Source organism: Terrapene carolina, unplaced genomic scaffold (genome assembly GCF_002925995.2).
Source record: "Terrapene carolina triunguis isolate 2854851 unplaced genomic scaffold, T_m_triunguis-2.0 Scaffold102, whole genome shotgun sequence".
NCBI classification, from domain to species: domain Eukaryota; kingdom Metazoa; phylum Chordata; order Testudines; family Emydidae; genus Terrapene; species Terrapene triunguis.
In genome coordinates, this window is record NW_020664453.1 from 1,246,439 (window position 1) to 1,271,107 (window position 24,669).

General features: G+C 42.6%; 1 protein-coding gene across 2 annotated transcripts in view; it reads right to left on the reverse strand.

Annotated features, from left to right (window-relative positions):
- LOC113406487 (complement component C8 alpha chain-like) overlaps positions 1 to 24,669 on the reverse strand; it is a 42,442-nt gene that overhangs the window by 12,289 nt on the left and 5,484 nt on the right. For both annotated transcript variants that reach the window (XM_026651716.2, XM_026651717.1), the window contains exons 4-9: positions 22,795 to 22,939; positions 19,531 to 19,720; positions 14,477 to 14,677; positions 9,452 to 9,692; positions 3,058 to 3,186; positions 742 to 899 (exon numbers count right to left, since the gene is read on the reverse strand). In XM_026651716.2, the coding sequence (XP_026507501.1) occupies positions 742 to 899; positions 3,058 to 3,186; positions 9,452 to 9,692; positions 14,477 to 14,677; positions 19,531 to 19,720; positions 22,795 to 22,939 (1,064 nt within the window). The remainder of the gene's footprint in view (positions 1 to 741; positions 900 to 3,057; positions 3,187 to 9,451; positions 9,693 to 14,476; positions 14,678 to 19,530; positions 19,721 to 22,794; positions 22,940 to 24,669) is intronic.

Consider the following 24,669-nt stretch of genomic DNA (forward strand, 5'->3'; position numbering starts at 1 on the left):
TCTCATCTTTAAGAGTGAAATACTGGATCCTGCTCCATGGCCACAGCAGGGCAAAAACGCAAAGGAAATTGCTACCTATTTTGAGATGTATATAATGCCTAACACTGTGATATTGAAGGACAGGGGAGCAACATGTAAGCAGCACAAGAAGCCAAGACAAAGGAATGTCTTGAAGCCAAGTTCTGCAATACCCCGCTCCATAGGAGAAAGTATGTTTATTGGAGTGCAGGGGGTTATGAGCATGACCACTGGACCTGTAAATTGTCTTTATACCCCACATTGGATTGCATTGGGTACATTCATTACGACAGCCTATGAACTCTATTAGCATCTGCAGAGTGGCTGTGTGGGGGACGAGCCCATCCCTTCAAGTCTCTTTTTGATTCCCTATTTAACTGGGAGAACACAGATTTCAGCTGTCGTGAGAATAATAGGGATTAGGTGACCACTTCTAAAACCATTCCTTGGGAAGCTGTTCCTTGGGAAGCTTGTGCACAGGGACACATCAAAAACTAAACTCTCCACTAAGCCAGCATTAAGCTTCTTGTCTGTCTCACCTTTGATGCTGTTGCTAAGAAATGCACTCCCCGTTGTGGAATGTCTGAGAGGTTACCAGATCAGCGGTCCATTACATTTAATCTTGTTCTCTGATGGGATCACAATGAAAATATGAAATGATCTGGTCTACTACACTTTCATTCCTCATACGGTGGAGTTTCTTCAACTGCAAAAAGGTCTTACCTCGAAATCAATAACAGCAGGATTATATTTTAATGACCTTCCCCAGTGACGATACATATTGGCATTCCAACTGTTTAAAAGCCCTCCACTTGAACCAACATCTCCACCTTGAATCCGAGGAATAATATCTTCCACTACTGCACTATTGGTTTCATGATCTGGAAAGTTGAATTATAGCTACATATTAGTTACCATTTCCACACATTCAGTAGTACAGTAGAAACAGCGTGACTCAGTGGATGGCCACTTGCCCCCATTAAGGCCCTGATCCTGCACCATTAAAGTCAATGGGAGATTTGTCATTGACTTCAGTGAGCCTGGGGCAAGCCCTAAACAGCCTTCCCCATTAGATAGCTTCTGATGAGTTAAGCAGTCTACGTGCTATAATCATGGTGATGTAGGAGTTAAAGAACTTCTAAACTCTATGGCGCCGATCCGCTCATCTCTCTGACATATACACAGGACCCAATGTGTGGGGCGAAGATGGCTTTATACCACCTTTGTGTGCTCCCCAGTCCATATACAAAATAGCAATACTTGTCACTTATATCACACTTTTCATATGTAGATGGCAAAGTGCTTTATAAATCTTGGTAAATACCATTATTCCCCTACACATTTTTGTTTGGTTGGTTGTTTTTTTTTTAATAGAGGCAAAGAGACCTGCCCAAGGTCACACATCACGTCATCAGGGAATAGTACTCAGGTCCCCTGAGTCTAAATGAGATAGTTGGAGACGGAAAAAAATTCAAATAGACTGTGGAAGACATAGGCAGGGAGAGAGAAACATTCTATTGGGAATGTTCCATTGAAATGCCTTTTGTACAGAAAATGCATTTTCTGCAAAATTGAAATTTTATGTAGTGTGACAAGGTCGGACTGGACAGCTGCAAGAGAGTGGTGGAAGCCCTAGACTGATAAAAGCCCTTTTGCCTACAAGCTGAGAAGGAGTTACCTCAGGTCAATTAGGGACACCTGAGTCCAATTAAGGGCTGCCTGAGACCTTTTAAAACTCGTGGGGGGAGGCGGGAGAGAAGCTGCTGCAGGGATAGTGGCAGCAAGGAGATAGGTTTCTCCAGCGTGAGAGGCTGTTCTCTTCCCCATAGGGGAAGCAACCAAAATGGAGTGCCTGTTTAGGGGAAGGACTGACACCCCAGGGCAAACAACAGGACAATGTCCCCCGCACACACACTGTGGAGGCAGGGAAAGGTATTCCCCCTTTGTTCTTGTGTTTGTAAATTTGTTTCTTTTTTGGTTGGCGGAGGTGCACCCCTTAGGTTTGTCCTGAGGCCTACCCTGAAAATACAGACAAGTAAATGCAGAGGGGGAAGACAAACACTGCCTAGAGTGGGCCTGATTTGCCCCAAGCCTGGCCACCACCAAACGAGGACGTGCTAAGTCTGGTGAGGTGGAGGAGGTGCTTTGCCACAGTGGGGAAATTGCAATGAAATATTTTGTTTGGGGTCAGTTTGATCTAAACTCAAATATTTTGGTTTCTTGAATTGAAACAAAACATACACTTTCGACTTAGTTTGACCTTAAACTGCATCTACATATGGTGCAATGATGTCTCATGGGAGTTGTAGTTTGGGTGCCTCATGCCCCCCAGAATGAAATATTTTGATTTGAGACTGTCAGAAAGTTTTGTTTCAATTCAAAATTATCCAAACAAAACCTTTCCAAATTGAAATATTTTGTTAAATATTAAAAGTTTTGCTCTTTTGACTTTTTGTTCTGATTTGGGGTAATAGTAAATATTGGAATTTCCTATGAGATGGATATTCCAATTTTTGCTCAGGTCTAGTCAGATGGTCTAAATCAGTGTAGCTCTGTTGCTGTTTTACACCAGCTCAAGATCTTGACCCACCATGTAGGGTGCCCACTTGTACTACCCTAGCTTTTGAGGTTGTGGACAGGGAATTGTTCAAACCCTAATGCATATTATCCTTTAGTTAGAGGTTAAATTGAATCTCTCTTGGAAAAAAAACACAAGTTAGAATAGGGAAAATGGTTTGTGAATCTGAATTAGTTTTGTGAACACTCCAACCCAACATTTATTTTGAGAGGTTCATAAAACCCCTTGAGCTGCATCCATCCCTACTTTAAACCATAACCTAACCCCCACTTGCACCTCCAGATCCAGGGTAGTCAGAAATCTGCTAATGGCAACAGGGGTAATAGGCCAGACTCACCACTGACATCAGTGGGTAGAACTCCACAAATGCAGTTTGATCCACTTACACCAATGGTGAATTCATTTCAAGATTTACTAGTAAGACAAATATATTCTGTGTACTCCCTTTTCGGGCATCATACCAGTTTTAAGGAATCCTTCTGTCTCACACTTTTTGTATGATAGTGACATTGATATATCTGTTTTTTCCTTTTGGTATATAAGGCCTCCTGACAGACCAAAACAGGAACTTATTGTTTCAGATGTAATGGCTGTGAAACAAAAAAAGAAAAACAATAATGTCAGTGTCATTATTGGTAAGAACATTATATTTTGTCCCCAGTGGTAATTGCGGGTACATCAACCAATAAAATATTCATACAGATATGTGGCATATTTGTGGAAGCCAAGAAATGATTGCCATCATTGTGAAACTGATTTTGCTGGGCTTTGTTGTTCTTGCGTGGAAGCCAAATATGTGGCTGGGGTTTATCAGCGATTGTTAAGTCTGAAAGGGCAAAATACTTGCCCCAAGAGATTTTCTTCTAAAAGAAGGGTGAAAAATCTCAAATCTAGGAAGTCCCTTCATATGTCAGGTTCTGTTCTATCTGTTTAAATTCTGTTTCCATATGGGCCAGCTCCTTAGCTGGAGTAAAACTATGTAGACCTTCTAAAGTGAATTGACCTATGCCAATTTTCAGCAGCTGAGTATCTGGTGCATACATCATAATATGCCTCTTAATCATCTGCACACTGAGACTGGCATATTAGCTGCATAATTAGATAGAGGGTCAGAAGACAGTTGCAGAGAGCGTTTGCCTTTTTATAGGCGTTTGACCTTAGCCAAATATGACTTCCTGGGATACACTGGTCAGAACCTGAGCTGATGTAAATTGACATAGCTCAAGTGACCAGCTGAAGTTCTGGCCCCATATATTTTGGCCAGAAGCTAATGTTTTACAAAACTTTACTGAACGGATGCTGAAAAAACCTCAGTACTGAAAAAAAGCTGCCAGAGAATTACAATATCATTTGGGTCAATTTGTATGAGTTATTTAGTGAGATAAAATGACTGGCTAGAATAGTAACTTCAATACAAATGTATCAATTGTTTATCCTTTGAAAATCACTGACGGTTTATTGCATGCTGTTTATTACCGTTAACGGCTACTGCTGTATGTATTGTAAAAAATAAATAACTAGAATCCTGTGAACAAGCTGTAGAGAAGAGAACTGAAATAAAAAAGTGGTTTCACCAAAGTACAGTAGTAGGCACATTTCTTAGGTCAACAATGTTTTAGTATGCGTATTTTTCAGTGTATTCCAAATATAAGGCAAGTTCAGCAGAAGTTAATGGCAAGACTTCCATTGATTTCAGTGTATGCAGGATAATAATAATTAATAACACCTAGCTTTTATATAGCCTTTTTTATCAGTAGTAGAGCCCTGCGTGAATACAAAATTTATATCCATGGATATAAAGCGAATATCCGCAGAGTTGTAGGGTTCTAGTGCCAGTGACTTGGCCAGGAACCACAGCGATGAAAGCAGCAGCATGTCGGGCTGCTGCTTGCAGGAATCAGTGCCCAGCCCAAGCAGTTCCTCCGTCGTGGCTGTACCGCCCCCAGCCCTGCTCGCTGGCAGCTGTCCCTGGTCACAGCGTCCCTTCAACGCTCCTTTGTGTCTCCTGTCCAGGACTGTGCGAGCCACTAGCATGGCCAGGGATGGCTGCTTTTGTATCCGCGCAGGGCTCTAATCAGTAGTGCTTTACGAAGAACTTTGACGTATCATTATGCCCATTTTACAGATGGGGAAACTGAAGCATAAAGAGGCAAACAGATTTGCCCAAGGTCGCCCAGCAGGCCGGTGGCCAAGGTGGGAATAGAACACAGGTGGCCTGACTCGAAGTCCAGTCCTCTATCCGTTAGGCAACACTGCCTCTCATCAGTATCAGGCCTGTAGGCCCGGGTTTGCTTCCATTGAAATAACTCGCAAATGCTGTTGAGCATGAGTCTCTTCTCTTCTGCTACTCCTGTCCATAAGGAGTAATTCCAGTTGAGTCACACCTGTGCATGCCTGCAACAATTGAGACCAGAATCTGGCTCATTGACTTACTGGTGCGGGATCAGCCCCTGAACATGTGAGATGCTGAGCACCTCACGAGAAGCAATCTGCCCCCTGAACTCCCATTCAAGTTGATGGGAGATGGAGAGTGCCTAACCCTTCATTTCTCATTGACTTCAGTAGGAATCCAGGGTCTCACTGCATTGTAGGCCTGGGCTCTGAGAAAGAGTAAACATGCAGCATTCAGTTACATGGAGTAAAATATTCAATAATTGTAAACGGAAATGGATAAAATTCATTCACCCAAAGCAACATGAATGATTGCTTTCTCAGCGTTGAAGTGCCATAAAATTAAAGTTGAGATACACTCTGATTAATTGATTCACCATGGCTCCTGTTGAGTAATTATGTTCAGCAAGGGTCTGTCAATACAATTTGCAATTGGTTGTAGCGAATACTGTAGATCCAGTCTCGATAAATATTGAAGTGGTTATTGCTGCAAAAGGGTGGTCATACAGAATATTGGCTCTTTGCAGGAGGGGAAACCATGATTGTTTATCATCTGATGTAATTTCAGATAGTTGAATGTGTCCTAGTTGTGAGATTTATTGCTGCATTTTGAATTAATCATACTATGTAAAGGCTCTTTCCATACTATTCTGTGCTGACTGCATCTCCCCTAAATGTCATCACAGCTGTTAATGAATTACTCAACTTTTCTGCTGTGTAATAAAACAATAATTTCTTTTAAAAAGAAGGAATGAAAAATATTGGTGGCATGATTCACAAGGCGCCTTAGCCTGATACCCTTATTCATTTTTTACTCAGTCCTTATTGAGACAAATTTCCACTTTAGTGGGATTTGTGCCTTCATTCTAAATTGCATAATGATATGGGGATATCGTTTAGTAATTGGTTAGGACAAACTAGTTGTATTAGTTAGTGCTAGTTTATGCAGATCAGTGGCTCAAGTTTTAGTGGTAAAGTTTTTGTTGTTGTTGTTGTTGTTTAAAGAAAGTACAGGGCCAGTTCTTCAACTGGTGTAAATTCAACTGTTTACAACTGAGCTGTGCTGATTTACAGCAGCTGAGGATCTGACTCATACACACCATGTAACAACATAGTGAGGAGACACCTCATTCAATAGGAAATCTGTCCAGTATTAAACCGTCAAAACATACCAATTATTACCATGTGGTGGAATCCGAGACTCTGCAGTTTCATTTCCTATAGGATATAATGCTGTATCAGTTGATAAATGTTGAGTTTTTAATAGTACCCACTATAGATGGAAATTATACAAGTATCCTACATTAGAATGAAAATTATCTCTCTTCTGGGGCACATTTTTTGTCTCTTCCAGAACTCCAACATCCCTCATTTTTAAAATAGGGCGCCTTGTAGCAGTAAATCTCATCTCAGATATACAGTAAGCACAAGATAAAGTAAAATAATAGTCCCTGTCCAGCTGCTGGTGATTAATCCTTTCCTTTAACTTGGCAGTCTGCTTCTTAAAGTCTTCCTTGCCAAGATCTTGGTCGCCTCTTTGTCACTCACTTTTCCAGGAGTGGAGGACACAGAACGTCTCCAAGAATAAGGACACACACTTCAGGAGAGCTGTACAAATCATTTCTATTGCTAAGTACTTCTTTGTAACACTCTCTATGGTTGGCTCTGAGCATTGAATATGTGTAGTTATAGATACCCAAACTACTCGAGGCCAAATCATAAACTGGCATAAATTGCCATAGTCTTATTGAAGTCAATGAAGCTTTGCTGATTTATACCAGCTGAGCATCTGGCTGTCTTTTACTACTGCTATAATCACAGTCTCCATCTTAGGCCACCAGGTTGAAATCAAAGCAGAACCTATAGCAAATGCTATAGATGACTAATGCCTGCTTGTATCACTGGATGTATAAGGGTTGTGGTATCTATCACACTGTAGCTGACTTTACATTTTCACGAACAATCTTGTGAGTGTACCAAAAGGACTATGTTGTTCTACATCCTCATTCTTGATTGGAAGAGGCTTAATGTTTCAACTGCCCAGAAACTGATGTGCATGCAATCCAAACTGCAGCTGATACATTACATAAACATAATTTACGGGCATAACCATGCAGCCTGCACACCTTTGTGGGTTGAAAGCTGGAGCGAGCAGAACTCTGTCATTCCTGAGATTACAAGCCATCCAGTGTAAAATGGCAGATGTAAGGCCAAGTACAATGCATTATTCACACATTCAAAACAAACACATGCCTTTGAGTGTATCTGGATCTGTCTGTGTAATGCCTTTTTTCTTGCTCTTAGTGCTAGCAAGTATAATCAAAGCTACAATTTTCCCCACCAGTGTGAAGAGAATGTCCTTGGGGGTCGCTCCTGATACACCTGTGTCTGTGTCGCTCATGACGACCCTCTCAGAGGAGAGCTTGGTTTTTAGACTAGGTCTCACTAAGGGTTCCATCATATTTGATTGAGGCCTGCACTGATTGTTGAAGTATGAGTGACATATTTCCTCTGGGTCTGTGTCTGCGGTTGTCTTGTTCCAAGGCAGCTAGTTATTAAGTCTTCAGACTTCTGAATATGGACATGAAATCCCTTAGTGCATTCTGGACCTGTCCCGATCTCTGTACTGATAAATGAACTTTTCTCCAGGTGCTGTCCTACCTTTCTGTAGTATTAAGCCAGGGAGAGCAAAAAGGATGTGAAAAGAACAGGTTCAGATTTGGGAAGCCTAGATGCTGATGACACAAGGCAGTCATCGGTTGCAAAATTAGCTGGTGGAAAGGATGCACCATTGCATGTAAGCTATAGGAGAATGAAACAGTCCAGAAAGGGTACTGGAGAAATCCAGACTCCTGCCTAAACTACTAATTACTGCCAAGGGAAACTTTCATGCAAGAAAGTAGAACAAGACGCCCTGCTGGTGACTTTCCTCTGTTTTCATCCCCACAGGACAAACCTGTTTGTTTAACCAGTTGTTGTGCAAAAGATCATTGATAGTCCTTCTTCTGGTAATGAGCGCTGCAAAATTTGGATCCATGTTGGGTCTGGATGTAGAAACCATCGCCCAAAGCTTGGGGACGTTTGGACTTGTGATTCTGGTTTGGCCCATTAGAAAGGGAAGCCCTAATCATGAACTTTAAAAAAACCTTACAGGTCACATCTTTTCAGATTCAGGGTGACAGAATACCTGTCTTCTGAGTTCTCCTGTTATGAGAGAGGACCATTAAGCACATTGGAGATGAGTTCATGTCCACTGGGATGATGCTTCCTGTATAGCAGCCATACTACTATTAAGATTAAGTAGATGGAAAAGCCATGTAGATTCCCCACTACAATGAGTGAGCTGGACAGGAATTGTATGCTGACTGGTTTCAGAGTAGCAGCCGTGTTAGTCTATAGCCGCAAAAAGAACAGGAGTACTTGTGGCACCTTAGAGACGAATAATATTTCCTCATATTTCCTCATGTTAAAATATCCTCACACCTTCGATGGGTCATCTCGATTATCACTTCAAAGGTTTTTTTCTCTCTCCTGTTGATGATAGCTCATCTCACTTGATTGGCCTCTTACAGTTGGTATGGCTACTCCCACCTTTTCATGTTCTCGGTATGTATAAATATCTTCTTTCTGTGTGTTCCGTTCTATGCATCTGATGAAGTGGGCTGTAGCCCACGAAAGCTTATGCTTAAATAAATTCGTTAGTCTCTAAGGTGCCACAAGTACTCCTGTTCTGTATGCTGACTGTGAGACGTACTTATTGGTTTATTTAACACCTTACAGCAGGATAAAGGATAAATAATCTAACCTAGAGAGCCTCCAGTTTAACTTCCCATGTGCCTCCTCGTGACCAAAAGGAGATCTACTTTAAAAAAAGATTTAGGGCCAGAACCTCAGCTGGTGTAAGCTGGTGTAAATCAGTGTAACTCCATTTATGCCAATGGACCTATGCCAAATGACACCAGCTGCAGAATCTGACTCATTATATTTTACTCACCTATGAAATGTACTGAAGCCAAGAATACTAAAGCGCTAGCACTGACTCCGAATGCCTAATTTTAGCCACTGTGAGCTAAATCCTGGCCCTGCTCTTCAAGGACAGAAGACCCAAATTCTGCTCAGAAGCTGCTGATTTGCTGCACAGGAAGGCAAACTATGGAAAGTCAGTGTAAGTGGCTCTGCATAAGCATACTGTGGAACAATGGCAGCTAGTCCCGTGAGCAGTGGTGAGGAGGAATTTGGTATAGGTAGACGGGTCAGGGGTGGGACGTGCCAGTTGGTGAGTGGCTATAGGTATCCTCTGGTGGTAGGTACTGCTTTAGCAGTGCCGGTACTATCGCTCCATGCCTGGGAGGATAAAGAGGGAGGAACCCAGTGGTTAGTTTTAACAGTTTATAACATTAAACAATCAGAGGGGACAGTTAGAGAATGAAGTGATGAACACAGAATTTGTAGCATTATTCTAACCTTTTCTTTTCATTTCTTCTTTGTTAACGACGAGGATATATTCAAAGATGCCTCCCATGGTCCCAGATGTCATGAAATGGGTACCGTAGTCATTAATAAATTTGGCATACATTCCATAGTTGTAGCTTTCTGGAAGCGCCATCAGGGACTGAAGCACGTCTTCATCCAGAACTACGTTATCCCGTCTCATTTTGAACCGTGCTGTCTGTACCTTTGTTATGGCTCTAATGAATCCTACGTTCTGCAGATAAAACAAAACAGACGTTAAAAGGGAAACGTGCCTCTTCCCTGAGAAATATACAGGGGTCCACACTGCAGAATAGTGGTATAAACATTCAGTGGGTTTACACCAAGCTAGGAGCCCTTTAAAGGAGCATTGTCTGGGCTTGATTCTCAACTAAAGAACACTAACGTATTCCCACTGAAGCCAATAGAGAGAGATTAATCTAGAACTAGTGTTGCCAACTCTTGTGATTTTATCTCAAATCTCTCAATATCTGCTCTTTGTCTTACAGCTTCAATTCCTGGAGTCAAGTGATTCTGAGAGAATCTCAGCTTTCATTTTAAAAAAGTTTCTAGCTCTTGTGGTTGGAGAAAAAAGCTTGACAGTGTGACCCAAGTGTTCCTTAAAGGATCAAAAACAAGAAGGCATCTAACAATACATTTTATTTATCTATTAAAACATATTTTAAAGCAAATCACATGATTTTGGGGGGCTGGAGTCATGATTTTTGATCACCTGGGCAGTGGAGCTGGAACAATTTGCATAGTGGGGGTGCTGGGAGCCATTGAACCAAACCGCAAACTCTGTATATGATCGAAACCACTTCAAGCCAGAGGGTGCGGCCGCACCTCCAGCACCCCTAGTTCCAGCACCTGTGCACTTGGCGTTAGCAATACTGTATACGTGAAATCAGAATAGGCTCCTTATGTTTTCCCCCCTCTAAATTGGATGCTCTATTCCAGGGGTTCTCAAACTTCATTGCACCGTGACCCCCTTTTGACAACAAAAATTATTTCACAACCCCAGGAAGGGGGACCGAAGCCTGAACCTGCCCAAGCCCCACTGCCCCGGGGGGGGGGGGCAAAGCCCGAGCCCCACCACTCCGGGCAGGGGGGGGGGCAAAGCTGAAATTCAAGCACTTCAGCCCCTTGTCAGGGGGCTTGCAACCTGAGCCCTGCTGTCCAGGGCTGAAGCCCTCGGGGTTTGGGCTTCAGTCCTGGGACCCCGCAACTCTAAGCCACCCCCGGCGACCCCATTCAAAGGGGGTCCTGACCCACAGTTAGAGAACTGCTGCTCTACTCCTTTCCTGTATTACAAATAATTCCTTTGACTACTGAACATCTAACGGACATGTCACTGTTTATGCTGTTTGTTCACTTTTGCGTATCTCTCAGCTTAGACAACTAAAGTTGGCTTGTCAGTTTCACTTTGGGTTACACCAATTTTTAGTCAATTTTGGTGCTGGCTCCTATGTCCTAGCCCAAAGCTTCAATAATGGAATTGCAAATGCTTCCAGGGAATGTTTATATGTCTTAAAAATAGAAATATTAAAAAAAATTGAACCATTTCTATTGGTGTTAGGTTCTGTTAATATGTATTTGTTTTGAAAAACCTAAATTAGATGGCCAGATTTAACCTGGCAACTTCCCTTTACACAGCAAAACTGTGTTATAGCCACTGTATTGCATAGCCAAGCAATGGATAGCTCAGTGGTTTGAGCATTGGCCTACTAAACCCACGGTTGTGAGTTCAATCCTTGAGGGGGCCATTTGAGGATTTAGTTGGGGATTCGTCCTGCTCTGAGCAGGGGGTTGGACTAGATGACCTCCTGAGGTCCCTTCCAACCCTATGATTCTATAACAGAGAACCTCTGCTGGGGAACTCCACCAAACAAAGTTGATGTGATTCTTGGGGCCATATAAAGGACCCAGCTGCAATTGCTCACACATGCTCTCTAACACAAAATACACACATTCCTCAGTGCTGGTACTACAACCTTGGTCCTTCAGCTACAGAAAACATAAGCTTTTGCCACGTAAGTTAAAGAAGAGCTTATTCATAGATTCTAGGACTGAAAGGGACCTCGAGAGGTCATCGAGTCCAGTCCCCTGCCCGCATGGCAGGACCAAATACTGTCTAGACCATCCCTGATAGACATTTATCTAACCTACTCTTAAATATCTCCAGAGATGGAGATTCCACAATCTCCCTAGGCAATTTATTCCAGTGTTTAACCACCCTGACAGTTAGGAACTTTTTCCTAATGTCCAACCTAAAGCTCCCTTGCTGCAGTTTAAGCCCATTGCTTCTTGTTCTATCCTTAGAGACTAAGGTGAACGAGTTTTCTCCCTCCTCCTTATGACACCCTTTTAGATACCTGAAAACTGCTATCATGTCCCCTCTCAGTCTTCTCTTTTTCAAACTAAACAAACCCAATTCTTTCAGCCTTCCTTCATAAATCATGTTCTCAAGACCTTTAATCATTCTTGTTGCTCTTCTCTGGACCCTCTCCAATTTCTCCACATCTTTCTTGAAATGCGGTGCCCAGAACTGGACACAATACTCCAGTTGAGGCCTAACCAGCCCAGAGTAGAGCGGAAGACTGACTTCTCGTGTCTTGCTCACAACACACCTGTTAATACATCCCAGAATCACGTTTGCTTTTTTTGCAACAGCATCATACTGTTGACTCATATTTAGCTTGTGGTCCACTATAACCCCTAGATCCCTTTCTGCCGTACTCCTTCCTAGACAGTCTCTTCCCATTCTGTATGTGTGAAACTGATTTTTCCTTCCTAAGTGGAGCACTTTGCATTTGTCTTTATTAAACTTCATCCTGTTTACCTCCAACCATTTCTCCAATTTGTCCAGATCATTTTGAATTATGACCCTGTCCTCCAAAGCAGTTGCAATCCCTCCCAGTTTGGTATCATCTGCAAACTTAATAAGCGTACTTTCTATGCCAATATCTAAGTCGTTAATGAAGATATTGAACAGAGCCCGTCCCGGCTTCTTTAGATAGTACTAATAGTAGGATCTTGTATCTTCTCTATAGCAATATCACATGCGCAAACACACACACAGCTAGTACATTTCATAGCATGTCTATGAAAGGGAGTGCAGAGGGGAGGAGTGAGTATGTCAATAGTGTGATCCGTGAGGGGCGGTGCAGAATAACAAATCCACATGGCAGCTGGTGCCTGCCATTGCTTCCCCTACTCAGCATTAATTAGCTGTGTCTCAGCTGTGCAGACACCCTGGCTGTTTTCCTGTTGAGGGCAGAGGATGCTGTTCCCCAAAGTCCACATGACTGGAGAGCATTCTCCTGCACGTTCTCTCATGTTTGGGCCATTGCTCCATGTCTCAGAAACTGATACAATGGGCTGCCCTGCCTGTGGTGGGGTATCAGTCCCACATGGACTTGGAAGGGGTTAAGTTGGCCAGGCAGGCCAATTAACTCCCTTGGGTGCACCTGGAGGGGGAGCCAGGGAGCTGGCCACTAATTAGGAGTAGGCTCAGCTGTAATGGAGCAGAAGGGGCCCAGTATATAGCCAAGTAGCTGGCACAGGCAGTGGGGGTAGGAAGGCAGACTGCAGTCACTCCCTGAGTGGAGGTAGTTAAGAAGCTGGCAAACCCAGGGAGGGGAGAAGCCAGTAAAGTAGGAAGAAGCCCAGGGAAACAGCAGTGAGGACTAAGGAGATATAGGCCTTGGCTGCATGTTATAGGGTCCCTGGGCTGGAACCCAGTGTAAAGGGCAGGCCCGAGTTCCCCTACCAGCCACTGGGCAGTGGCACAATGTGTTGGAGATGCCATCCTGACAGCAGAGTCTGGAAGGCCTTTGAATTCCCCAGAAGGGGAGACTTTAGTGACCTGGCCGGAGGGCCAAGCCATGAAGAGGAAGCTGTAGATCTGGGAGTGACCAGTGCAGCGGGAGATAAGATGGCGGAAGACACCACCGGAATGAGAGCGCAGACTGGTGGAGCTACTCCCCGAGACAATCAGAAGGAGGTGTGGTGAGTGAACCTTGTGACACAGCCCTTTTAACGAGTCATTTTCTGAGGATACAAAATCAATTTTTTTGATGAAAACAATCAGTGATGTGACTCTAGACAAGAAAGAACTAGATACTTTAATGATGCCAGCTTACAGCAGTTTTAAAAGCACTTCAACTAGTATCAAGAGGTAGCCGTGTTAGTCTGTATCCACAAAAAAAACAAGGAGTCCGGCGGTACCTTAAAGACTAACAGATTTATTTGGGCCTAAGCTTTCATGGGTAAAAAGTGAGGTTTTTTAACCCATGAAAACTTATGCCCAAATAAATCCGTTAGTCTTTAAGGTGACACCGGACTCCTTGTCACTTCAACTAGGACACTGTCAAGATAATTCTCTTTTACTGTTCCTTGTCACTGACCAAGAGAAAAGTAGATCACAGGCATAGTATAAATATAAAAAATTATCATTAATATTATCAGATCTAAATGGGGGGTCACCACATATTTGGCCATGATGTAAACTTTCTATTAAAAATAAACCCTTCCATCTAGTACTATTTGTTTACTAAGATACTTTTAACTTATGATACAATAGAAGCTTAATTTACCACCATATTGCAGCTTGTATTAAATTGAACAAGATATATTTGCCACTGAAGCCCATCCCCTGAGGACAACTGTTTTGATGAACAGCTTGATATTTTCCCCTCCCTGTTTGCCACTTTAAGCATTTCTTTATTTATATACTTAATATAGCCATGAAACAGGAAGGGGCAAGATGACATGTGTTCTTATATTTCGTAATTCAATTTTATTCCCATTATAATGATTCTGTTTGCTTAGATGTAATAAGACCAACAAACAAGATTACTAATGATCACACATTTGCAATTACATGAACAAATGAAGGTACAATTACTATTGTTTAAAAAACATGCAAGTAAAAGAATAAACTAACATAAGTTACACCGAAATTGCGCAATGCAACAAGACATGACTGAGAGAACACATGCACCATTGTTTTGTTACCTTCTCGTTATACTGCGTGAAATTCTTCAGGGATCCTTTACCCTGTGATAAACTGAAACCTAGCTCAAAAAGGGGAGGTACATTAGCATAACTTATTCCAAAGGTAAAGCCATAATTTGTGGATTTATCTTTTTTTATGGCCTCAAATAAATCTCTCGAATCATCGTAAAACTCAAAAGAGAATCCAGAATCAGCATGAGCCTGAAATGAAAAGAAGAGGCATTACTTTTGCAGCTATTACCTGCCTTCTTTACCGTATTACTCTCTCTGCTGAAGTATCTGATCCTGCCCCAACTGAAGTCAGTGGTAAGGTAATGCAGCCTATTATTAAAGTAGCCTGACACTTCTCATTACAAAACCCTGTTTTCAGTTGCTAATAACTTTGCCAAACTTTAATTGTTTTGGCTGAAATTTTCCCAGGTGGTGCCTAACTCAAGCTGAATATTTTCTGGAAAATATCATCAAAAATGGTTCAACTGTTTCTGAGAAATAAGGTTAGGGGAGAAATATATTTTTGTTTTTGTCCACAATAAAAATGTTCTTTGAACCACTCTAGTTCCCCTATATTTGAGAGCAGTGACTTGAAATTTGGTTTGGTGGTGGCCTTTGTGTTAGGGATGTGCCTTTTGCCAAATCTGACAAAATTTGACCAAGTTATGAGTCTTTGAAAAATCACAGTTCACACATGCTCAGTAGAGATTGCTTAGATTTTTAGCAATTAAAATCTAAGCAGATTCCATCCTCAGGGAGCATGCTCAAGCCCCTGACAGCTCCTAGAGTGACTAGAGTGAGCGTGCACCTGAACACGGGCCACCCCAGGGCTACAGGGGCTCAGATGGACTTTTGCTGTAAGCGCTGCTCCTAGCTGCTCTACACTGGGCACTGGAACTAAGAGCAGGGAGCCTGTCTCTCTTAGCCCTGGTCTACACTGGCAGGGGGATCGATCTAAGTCATGCAACTTCAGCGACATGAATAACGTAGCTGAAGTCGACGTACTTAGATCGACTCACCGTGGTGTCTTCACTGTGGTGAGTCAACTTCTACCGCTCCCCCATCGACTCTGCCTGTGCCTCTCGCCGAGCTGGAGTACAGGAGTCAATGGGAGAGGGCTCGGGGGTCAATTTATCGCATCTAGACTAGATGTGATAAATCGATCCCCACTGGATCGATCGCTGCCTGCTGATCCGGCGGGTAGTGTAGACATACCCTTAGACTCTCAGAATGGTCAAAAAGCTGGACCGGGGAGGGGGAAAATGAATGGATTGGGACGAGATGTCTGGGGGAGAGAAATTGGAACTGGTTGGGCAAGGAAATTGCAACTAGGAGCAGAAAGGGAAGCTGGGACTGAGTGGCGGGGGGGGGCGGAGAGGAAGGCGGGGTAGAGGGAGTAGAAATTGGGACTAGTTGGGCAAGGAAACTGGGACTGGGAGTCAGGTCGGGGAGTGGGAGCTAGTGAGGGAAACAGGAAGAGGGTGTCAGTTGGTGGTGGTGTGAGGGATATGGAAATTGGATGAGGAGCTGGGAGGAGGGGGAAGACTGGGATTGGCTGGATAAAGAGACTCGCACTAGGAACCAAGGAGAGGGGAGACTAGTGTTGAGAACTGACAGCTGCAACTGAAATCAATGAGCGCTGTGCTTTGACCACATGAACTGCCCTATAATGCTAAGTACTCTGAAAAATTAGGTCCTCCTCAGCTCAAAGTTTGTGGATTTTAATCTCAGTACCTCAACCCCATCTCTAAAATGGGGATACTACCCCCCGCACAGGGATGTTGTGAAGATAAATTAATAGATGTCTGTGAAGCACTCAAATACTGTAGGGATGAGTGCCATAGAAAAGGCCATGAGGAAATTAATAATTCTTTCTTCAGAGCACGATTTGAATAGTATGCAGTGAATAAACCCCTCGAGGTTGGGGCACAGATTGAACAAGGAGCAAACACAAAATATTGAATAGGTGCTTGTTAAGTGAGCACCGTCCATCCTGTGCACTGAATTTTCCATCCTGTGGAAAATACAGTATCTGATCACGTAATTATAAACTGCAGCATAATGCTAACACACAAGAGGGCCAAATTAAGATTGCACAGGCAACCTTAGTTCTGGCTTCCTTAACTTTTTAGTGCTTGACATTGCAATCTTAAAATTCTTTTACTTTTTTTGTAGTTCATACAGTGCATAACATTTTAGTGAAAGCAACAAGTTCTCTGCATGGAATAGCTTGCCATCTTGAGGGGCATACAGAGAAAATACAGTTTGGGAACGTTATGGTGAAGTAGCATATTTACAGTTGTGTAAGGCATTTAACTTTGGTACTGCACAACATTTTGATTAATAAACTAGAATGACACAATTAATCCACTTAATGTTTGCCGTGTTGAAAGTGGGATACGTCTCTAAATATAATTGCAAATGGGGAAATCATCATCTAATAGGTGTTTTTTTTTCTCTTGGGGGTCCTGCAGGTTCTTGGCCCTAAATATTTAAAATGTTTATCAATGACTTGGAAGAAAACATGAAGTCATTACTGTTAAAGTTTGCAGATGACCCACAGATCGGGGGAGTGGTAAATAACAAATAGAACTGGTCACTGATACAGAGCCATCTAGATTGCTTGATAAGCTGGGATCTGGCAAACAATATGCCTTTCAATATGGCCAAAATCAAAATTCATACATCTAGGCACAAAAGATACAGGCCATATTTACAGGATGGACTCTATCTTGGCAAGCAGTGACTGAAAAAAGTTGAGTGTCAGGTTGGATAATCAGTTGAACAGAAGCCTGAAGTGCGACACTGTAGCCAAAAGAGCTAATGTAATCCCTGGCTGTATAAACAGGGAATATTGAGAGGAGTAAGGAGGTTGTATTACTTTTGCATTTGGCACTGGTGTGACTACTTCTGAATACTGTGTCCAGTTCTGGTCCATACTTCAGGAAGGATGTTGAAAAATTGGAGGGGGTTCAGAGAAGAGCCTCAAGAATGATTAAAGGATTGGACAACATGCCATATACTGAGAGACTCAAGGAGCTCGATCTCTTTAGTTTATCTAAGAGAAAGTTAGCGGGTGATTGTTATCACCGTTTATATATACCTACATGGGGAACAGAAATTTGATAATAGAAGGTTCTTCAGTCTAGCAGACCAATGTAAAACAAGATCCAATGGCTGGACATTGAAGCTAGACAAATTCACACTGGAAATAAGGTAGAATTTTTTAATAGTGAGGGCAACTAACCATTGGAACAATTTACCAATGGCTCTTCATGACTGCAAATATTTAAGATATGCTCTAGTTCAAGCACAACAACTGGACTTGAAGCAGGAATGTAATTTAGGGAAGTCCTGCAGGGTGTGTTGTTCAGGTGGTCACACTAGATCACAATGATCCCTTCTGGCCTTAAAATTTATTAATCTAAAAGTCCATCTCCACTGCAGGAAGAAGTGTGTGTTCTGTGGGAATGCACAGTAAAATTTTCAAAATTGACTTAGAAGCTGAAGACCCATTTTCAAACATGGCCTAGGCCAGATTTTCAAAGGTACCTAAAAATGCAGACAGGTCCCTTCTAGGATTTTCAGAAGTCCATGTGGCGTGGCTATAGAGTTCCTGTTTCTCCACAGTTAACAGACACACTCACGATAGGTTCCTACGGGGAGCTTACTAAATGTGGGAACTTCCTGGCAAGAGGGTTCTCTAGTAGGTGCTTAAAGCATGGCTTTCTGTGTTTATGACCTCATACTACAGATCCTAAGCAAGTTAGGCACCTAACTCAAAACTATTTCAGTGGGACTTAGGCTTGTGGGCCCAGATCCTTAAAGATACTCTGCTCAGCACCTCAATGCCTCACACGTAGGCTGTCTGCCACCCAGCGGAATCTTCAGCCTCAAGCAAGGTGCCCAGGCCCCCCATACAATGAATGGAGAGAGTTCAGCATCAGAAAGGAATGGTAAGAAGGTGCTTTTGAAAACCATGCTAGGCTGAAAACCATGCTGTATTTTTTAGGTGCTGAAATATCTTTGAAAATCTGGCTCTGAGTGACTTAACCAAGCTCACATAGGAAGTCTGTGGCAGAGCAAAATCTCCATAGTTCCTAGGCTAGTACCCTAACCATTAGATTATCCTTCCTCCCTAATTATTATTTGTGTTAGTGCCTAAAGGCCCCTGCCCCCATGTGCTGGGAAATGTACAAACCGGTAACAAAGAGGCATTCCCTGCCCCAGAGAGTTTAAGAAAGACTATAGCCAACAAGTGGGTCTAACAATCTGACAGGAGGAGCACAAGGTAACAGAGATGATTAGGATAAGCAGTGGTCAATGCACGCTAACTGTTAACCATGGCAATGATGACTTTACCCTACAGTGTAGGAAGCTCCCAGCAGGACAGGTGGAATTTTAAAACTCCAGCATTATACAGACAGAAGTGGGGGAGGGAGGTGCCTTACCTCTTCTATGGCACTTGTCATCCAGACTGCAGATCTCAAAGCACTGTAAAAGTGGGCAAGTACCATCATCCCCATTTAACAAATGGGGAAACTGAGGCACAGAGCGGTGACGTGACTTGTCCAAGGTCACATAGCTTGTTAATAGCCGAGCTGGGAGCAGAAACCCAGTTCAGTGCCTCGTCCACTCAACCAGAATAAGTAATAGGGTTGCTTGGGTGATGCAGCAAGGATCACATTAGTTCCTTCATGTGTGGGTTTTTAAAATAACTATGTTGTACAAATGTTTATTGTTAACTAGAAGATTGTTGCTTTAGAGACTGGTGGAAAAGGTGGGGTTTGTGGAAGGATTTGAAGGAGACCCTGGTTGAGGGGAGTCCTGGCCCCAAAACATATGGAATTGCCCTAGTAATCTCTTGTATCAAAATGCACAATCTCAGTAAGAGCCCCAGAGCATATGAGGCTGCTCATCCATGAAAGTAGGTCTTCAATGTTATCTTTCTACTGCTGCAAATAACTGTAATATATATCCTGAGAAAATCTACATAACATCTCTAAGGCAAACTTCAGTTCCTAGTGAGAAAATGTTGCTAAATTAACATCTTAAATACTTACTAGAAATTGATATACATGGAAATTGTAGGGTTTTCTAAAATATTTCTCATCATCCCCATAGTACAAACGTTCACATGCAGAGTCATACTTCAATTCCCGCCATTCTCCATTGTAAATGTACTCACACTGGCCTCCATAATACTTAGGATCGTATACAAATTGCATTTCTTCTTGTGTAAGAACATTGTATCTTTAATGAAAAGAGACATCATCCAGAAATTAACTATAGCTTTCTTTGCTATTACAAAAAAATTGCTACCTACCCCCTCACTTTGACTTTACATACATTCTGTTCTCAGACACTGGACTCTACGTTGCTTTGGATAGCAATGACTCAGGATCTTTCGCTTCATAAATGGGAGGTTTTGATTCCACACACCTCCATTTTTGTCTTCTCCTGTGGGAACTAAACTAAAGCGATTTTTCTCTCTGACTAAAAATGAGACAAATAGCCTGTTATTTCAAAGACAGTATCATACAATCATAAATTAGAGATGGAAGACACTAATGAAATCATCCAGTTCATCTCTCTTCCAATACAACATGGTTCTCTGCAGTTCATTTTCTAGTGTTTGGTCAGGTAGAGTTATAAAAATGTCCCAAATTATGGGGCTTCCGTAAAGTCCCTTGGGAAATCATTTCACAGCCTCCTAATCCATCTCACTGTCACAAAGTTCTTCCTGATAGTCAAAGTAAATGTTCTGTTTCTTAATTTCATCACTCTTCTGTTAGTTGTTCTCCCATTTACCTATTCCCCCTTGGGTGTTAACACCCTCCATATACTTGTAGACTGCTCTCACTTAGTCAAACTATTCATAGTTGGTTCACTTAGTCTTTCCATATTAGTCATTTCCTCCTGCTCCTTGACCATTTTAGATGTTCTTCTCTCAATTCCCTTCAGTTTGTCAATAGCTTTTTGCTAACTTGGTAGCCTGAAATGAAAGTAGAATTAGAAATTCCTCAGAAGTGGAAATTCTCTTCAAGAACATAAGAATGGCCATGCTGGGTCAGACTAAAGGTCCATCTAGCCCAGTATTCTGTCTTCTGATAATGGCCAATGCCAGGTGCCCCAGAGGGAATGAACAAAACAGGTAATGATCAAGTGATCCATCCCCTGTCGCCCATTCCCAGCTTCTGGCAAACAGAAGCTAGGGATACCATCCCTGCCCATCTTGGCTAATAGCCTTTGATGGTCCGATCCTCCATAAACTTATCTAATTCTTTTTTGAACCCTGTTATAGTCTTGGCCTTCACAACATCCTCTGGCAAAGAGTTCCACTGACTGTGTTTTGTGAAGAAATATTTCCTTGTTTTTTAAACCTGCTGCCTATTAATTTCATTTGGTGACCCCCTAGTTCTTGTGTTATGAGATGCAGTAAATAACACTTCCTTATTTACTTTCTCCACACCAGTCATGATTTTATAGATCTCTATTATATCCCCCCTTAGTCATCTCTTTTCCAAGCTGAAAAGTCCCAGTCTTATTAACCTATCCTTATACGGAAGCCGTTCCATACCCCTAATCATTTTTGTTGCCCTTTTCTGAACCTTTTCCAATTCCAATATATCTTTTTTGAGATGTGGTGACCACATCTGCACTCAGTATTCAAGATGTGGGCATACCATGGGTTTATATAGGGGCAATATGATATTTTCTGTCTTATTAGCTATCCCTAATGATACCAAGCATTCTGTTCGGTTTTTTGACTGCCGTTGCACATTGACTGGATGTTTTCAGAGAACTATTCATAATGACTCCAAGAACTTTCTTAAGTCATAACAGCTAATTTAGACCCCATCATTTTATATGTATAGTTGGGATTATGTTTTCCAATGTGCATTACTTTGCATTTAGCAACATTGAATATCATCTGCCATTTTGTTGCCCAGTCACCCAGTTTTGAGAGATCCCTTTATAGCTCTTCACAGTCTGCCTGAGACTTAACTATCTTGAGTAGTTTTGTATCATCTGCAAATTTTGCCACCTCACCGTTTCCCTTTTTTTCCAGATAATTTATGAATATGTTGAATAGGACTGGTCCCAGTACAGACCCCCTGGGGAACACCACTATTTACCGCTCTCCATTCTGAAAACTGACCATTTATTCCTATCTTTTGTTTCCTATCTTTTAACCAGTCACCAATCCATGAGAGAACCTTCCCTCCTATCCCATGACAGCTTACTTTGCTTAAGAGCCTTTAGTGAGGGACCTGGTCAAAGGCTTTCTGAAAATCTAAGTACACTGTCTCCAATGGTTTTCCCCCTTGTCCACAGGCATGTTGATCCCCTCAAAGAATTCTAGTAGCTTGGTGAAGCATGACTTTCCTTTATGAAGATACTGAACACTTACTTTTGTGTGCTTTGCAGAGGGAAATATACATTACAGTAGTCTATGACAATGAAAACAAAATAAATATGTGGACTGATAAGCTTTTGATAGACTCCCTTGGAGCCTCTTCCAAACCCGCCCCCCCCCCCGCCCCACCAACCCCATTTAACTTACTGGGAGTCTTTCCACCAACTTCTGCGGCTTTGGATCAAGCGAATGTAGAGTTAAATGATGAATGACCACATTCTCATACTGTAGCTCCTATTCTCTTTCACATAAGGCTGTATATGTATATGTATATGTATATGTATATGTATGTGTGTGTGTGTGTGTGTGTGTGTGTGTATAAGTGATGCCATCATAGACAGTTTGCCAATGATACCTGTCTTAGATTCCACTTCTTTCTAACCTAATTCAGTCATAATCAGGGCCTCAGGCTAGGGGGCTGTTTAATTGAGGTGTAGACACTTGGGTTGAAGCCTGGGCTCTAGACACTGCCAGGCAAGCCCGAGCCCAAGCCCAAATGTCAACACTGCAATTAAATAGCCCCCTAGCCTGAGCCTTGTGAGACCGAGTCAGCTGACACAGGCCAGCTGCAGGTGTTAACCTCTCTGGGCATGTCTGCACTGCAGTTAAAGTGACTTGCTCAAGCTCACAGAGTGAGTCAGATGCAGAACTTGGATCACATGCCAGGTCTGTTGACTCAAAGTCCAGTGCCCTGTCTGCTACAGCATGCTGCCTCCCTTGTTACTCATGCTGTACCGTTTAGACTTTGAAGTCCTAGGGACAATACTGTCCTTCTGTTTTGTACAGCACCATGCACGCTGTCAGAGCTCAATTAATAGAAAAATGATGCTACTACTGAATAAGAGCAACATAAAAAAGGTAATCCTGGCCTGACTGCAAGAACAGCAAATATAGATTAATTACTTACCCTTGAGCTGCCCTTTCAGACCCAGGAATTGGGTCTAGGTTTTCACAGAGGCTTTCAGTATCTTCATTCTCACAGTTATTCTCATCAGATCCATCTCTACAGTCTGGCTCTCCGTTACATACAAGGTGGCGTTTAATACAGCGACCTGAAGTGTATATGTACATGTATCAGAGGGGTAGCCATGTTCATCTGTATCCACAAAAATGAGGAGTCCGGTGGCACCTTAAAGACTAACAGATTTATTTGGGCATAAGCTTTCATGGGTAAAAAACCCACTTCTTCAGATGCATGGAGTGAAAATTACAGATACAGGCATAAATATACTGGCACATGAAGAGAAGGGAGTTACCTTACAAGTGGTGAACCAGTGTTGACAAGGCCAATTCAGTCAGGGTGGATGAGGTCCACTCCCAATAATTGAGGAGGAGGTGTCAATACCAAGAGAGGGGAAATTGCTTTTGTAATGAGCCAGCCACTCCCAGTCCCTATTCAAGCCCAAATTAATGGTGTTAAGTTTGCAAATGAATTGTAGCTTGTCAGTTTCTCTTTGAAGTCTGTTTTTGAAGTTTTTGTTGTTGTAGGATGGCTACTTTTAAATCTGTTATTGAATATCCAGGGATATTGAAGTGTTCTCCTACTGGCTTTTGTATGTTACCATTCCTGATGTCTGATTTGTGTCCATTTATTCTTTTACGTAGAGACTGTCTGGTTTGGCCAATGTACATGGCAGAGAGGCATTGCTGGCACATGATGCCATATATCACATTGGTAGATGTGGAGGTGATTGAACCCCTGAGGGTGTGGCTGATGTGGTTGGGTCCTCTGATGGTGTCACTAGAGTAGATATGGGGACAGAGTAGGCAACGGGGTTTGTTACAGGGATTGGTTCCTGGGTTAGTGTTTCTGTGGTGTGGTGTTTAGGAGACATCTAAGTGTGGGCAGCCCTGGCTGTGGTAGCAGTATGGCTTGAGCATCCAGGGATCCAGTGACTCAGCTTATTCCCTCAGCAGGATATTAAGCTGCCATAGGCCACCTGCTTCCCTTCAAGGTGAATTCCCCACTCTGGTTCAAGAGGCCAGCAGGTGTAGGGAGAACTAAGTTACACTGCCCTGTGCCAGAGTCAGTGAATCTTTTCTTAGCTAGTAGGCAAGGTGAACTTGCTGTCTTGTTCACAGAAAACTGCACAGTGGCCACCATTTAAAAAGTCACCATTTGTTAAGTTACCCCCACACTGGCATTTACAATACCCCTATTCATGTACAGAGGAAAGCTTGGCGAAACCTCTGTGGTCAGGGCTGGCAAATGGTGGCATTATTAAAGGTGACCACTCTATTGTTTTTCACATGTATTACAATGTCTTACCTGCACTGTTCATTCCCTCTGGGGCACCTGACATTGGCACTGTTGGAAGACAGGATAGTGCACTAGATGGACCTTTGATCTGACCCAGTCTGTCCGTTCCTATATCTTAGGAAGTCACACTGCCCTCTCACCCTTCCAGGTAGAGATAAGCTATTGCAGTAGTAGAACTGCTGTCTTCTGCCTGCAGCAGAGACGGGGCAGGATTCCAGAAGACTAGGCAGGGGGCATATACTCCTTGTGATTCATGGGGCTCCATACACCCCTTTGAGCAGGAGTTTAGGGGGCCAGCAAGCTGGTGGATCTGTAATCTGCTAGCTATTCTTCACTACAGCGATGGGCAAAAGAGCCACAAGAGTTACTTCAGTGCTTTCTGCTACATCACTATAGCTTGGAAGAAAGGATTATTCCCTCCCTGCATCTACAAATCTTCTTAATGCTTATCTGGGTTACTTGGACCAGGATTTGGGCCTTATTGCTTAGAGAAAAGCAGAGTTTGAACTTGAAACCATCCTA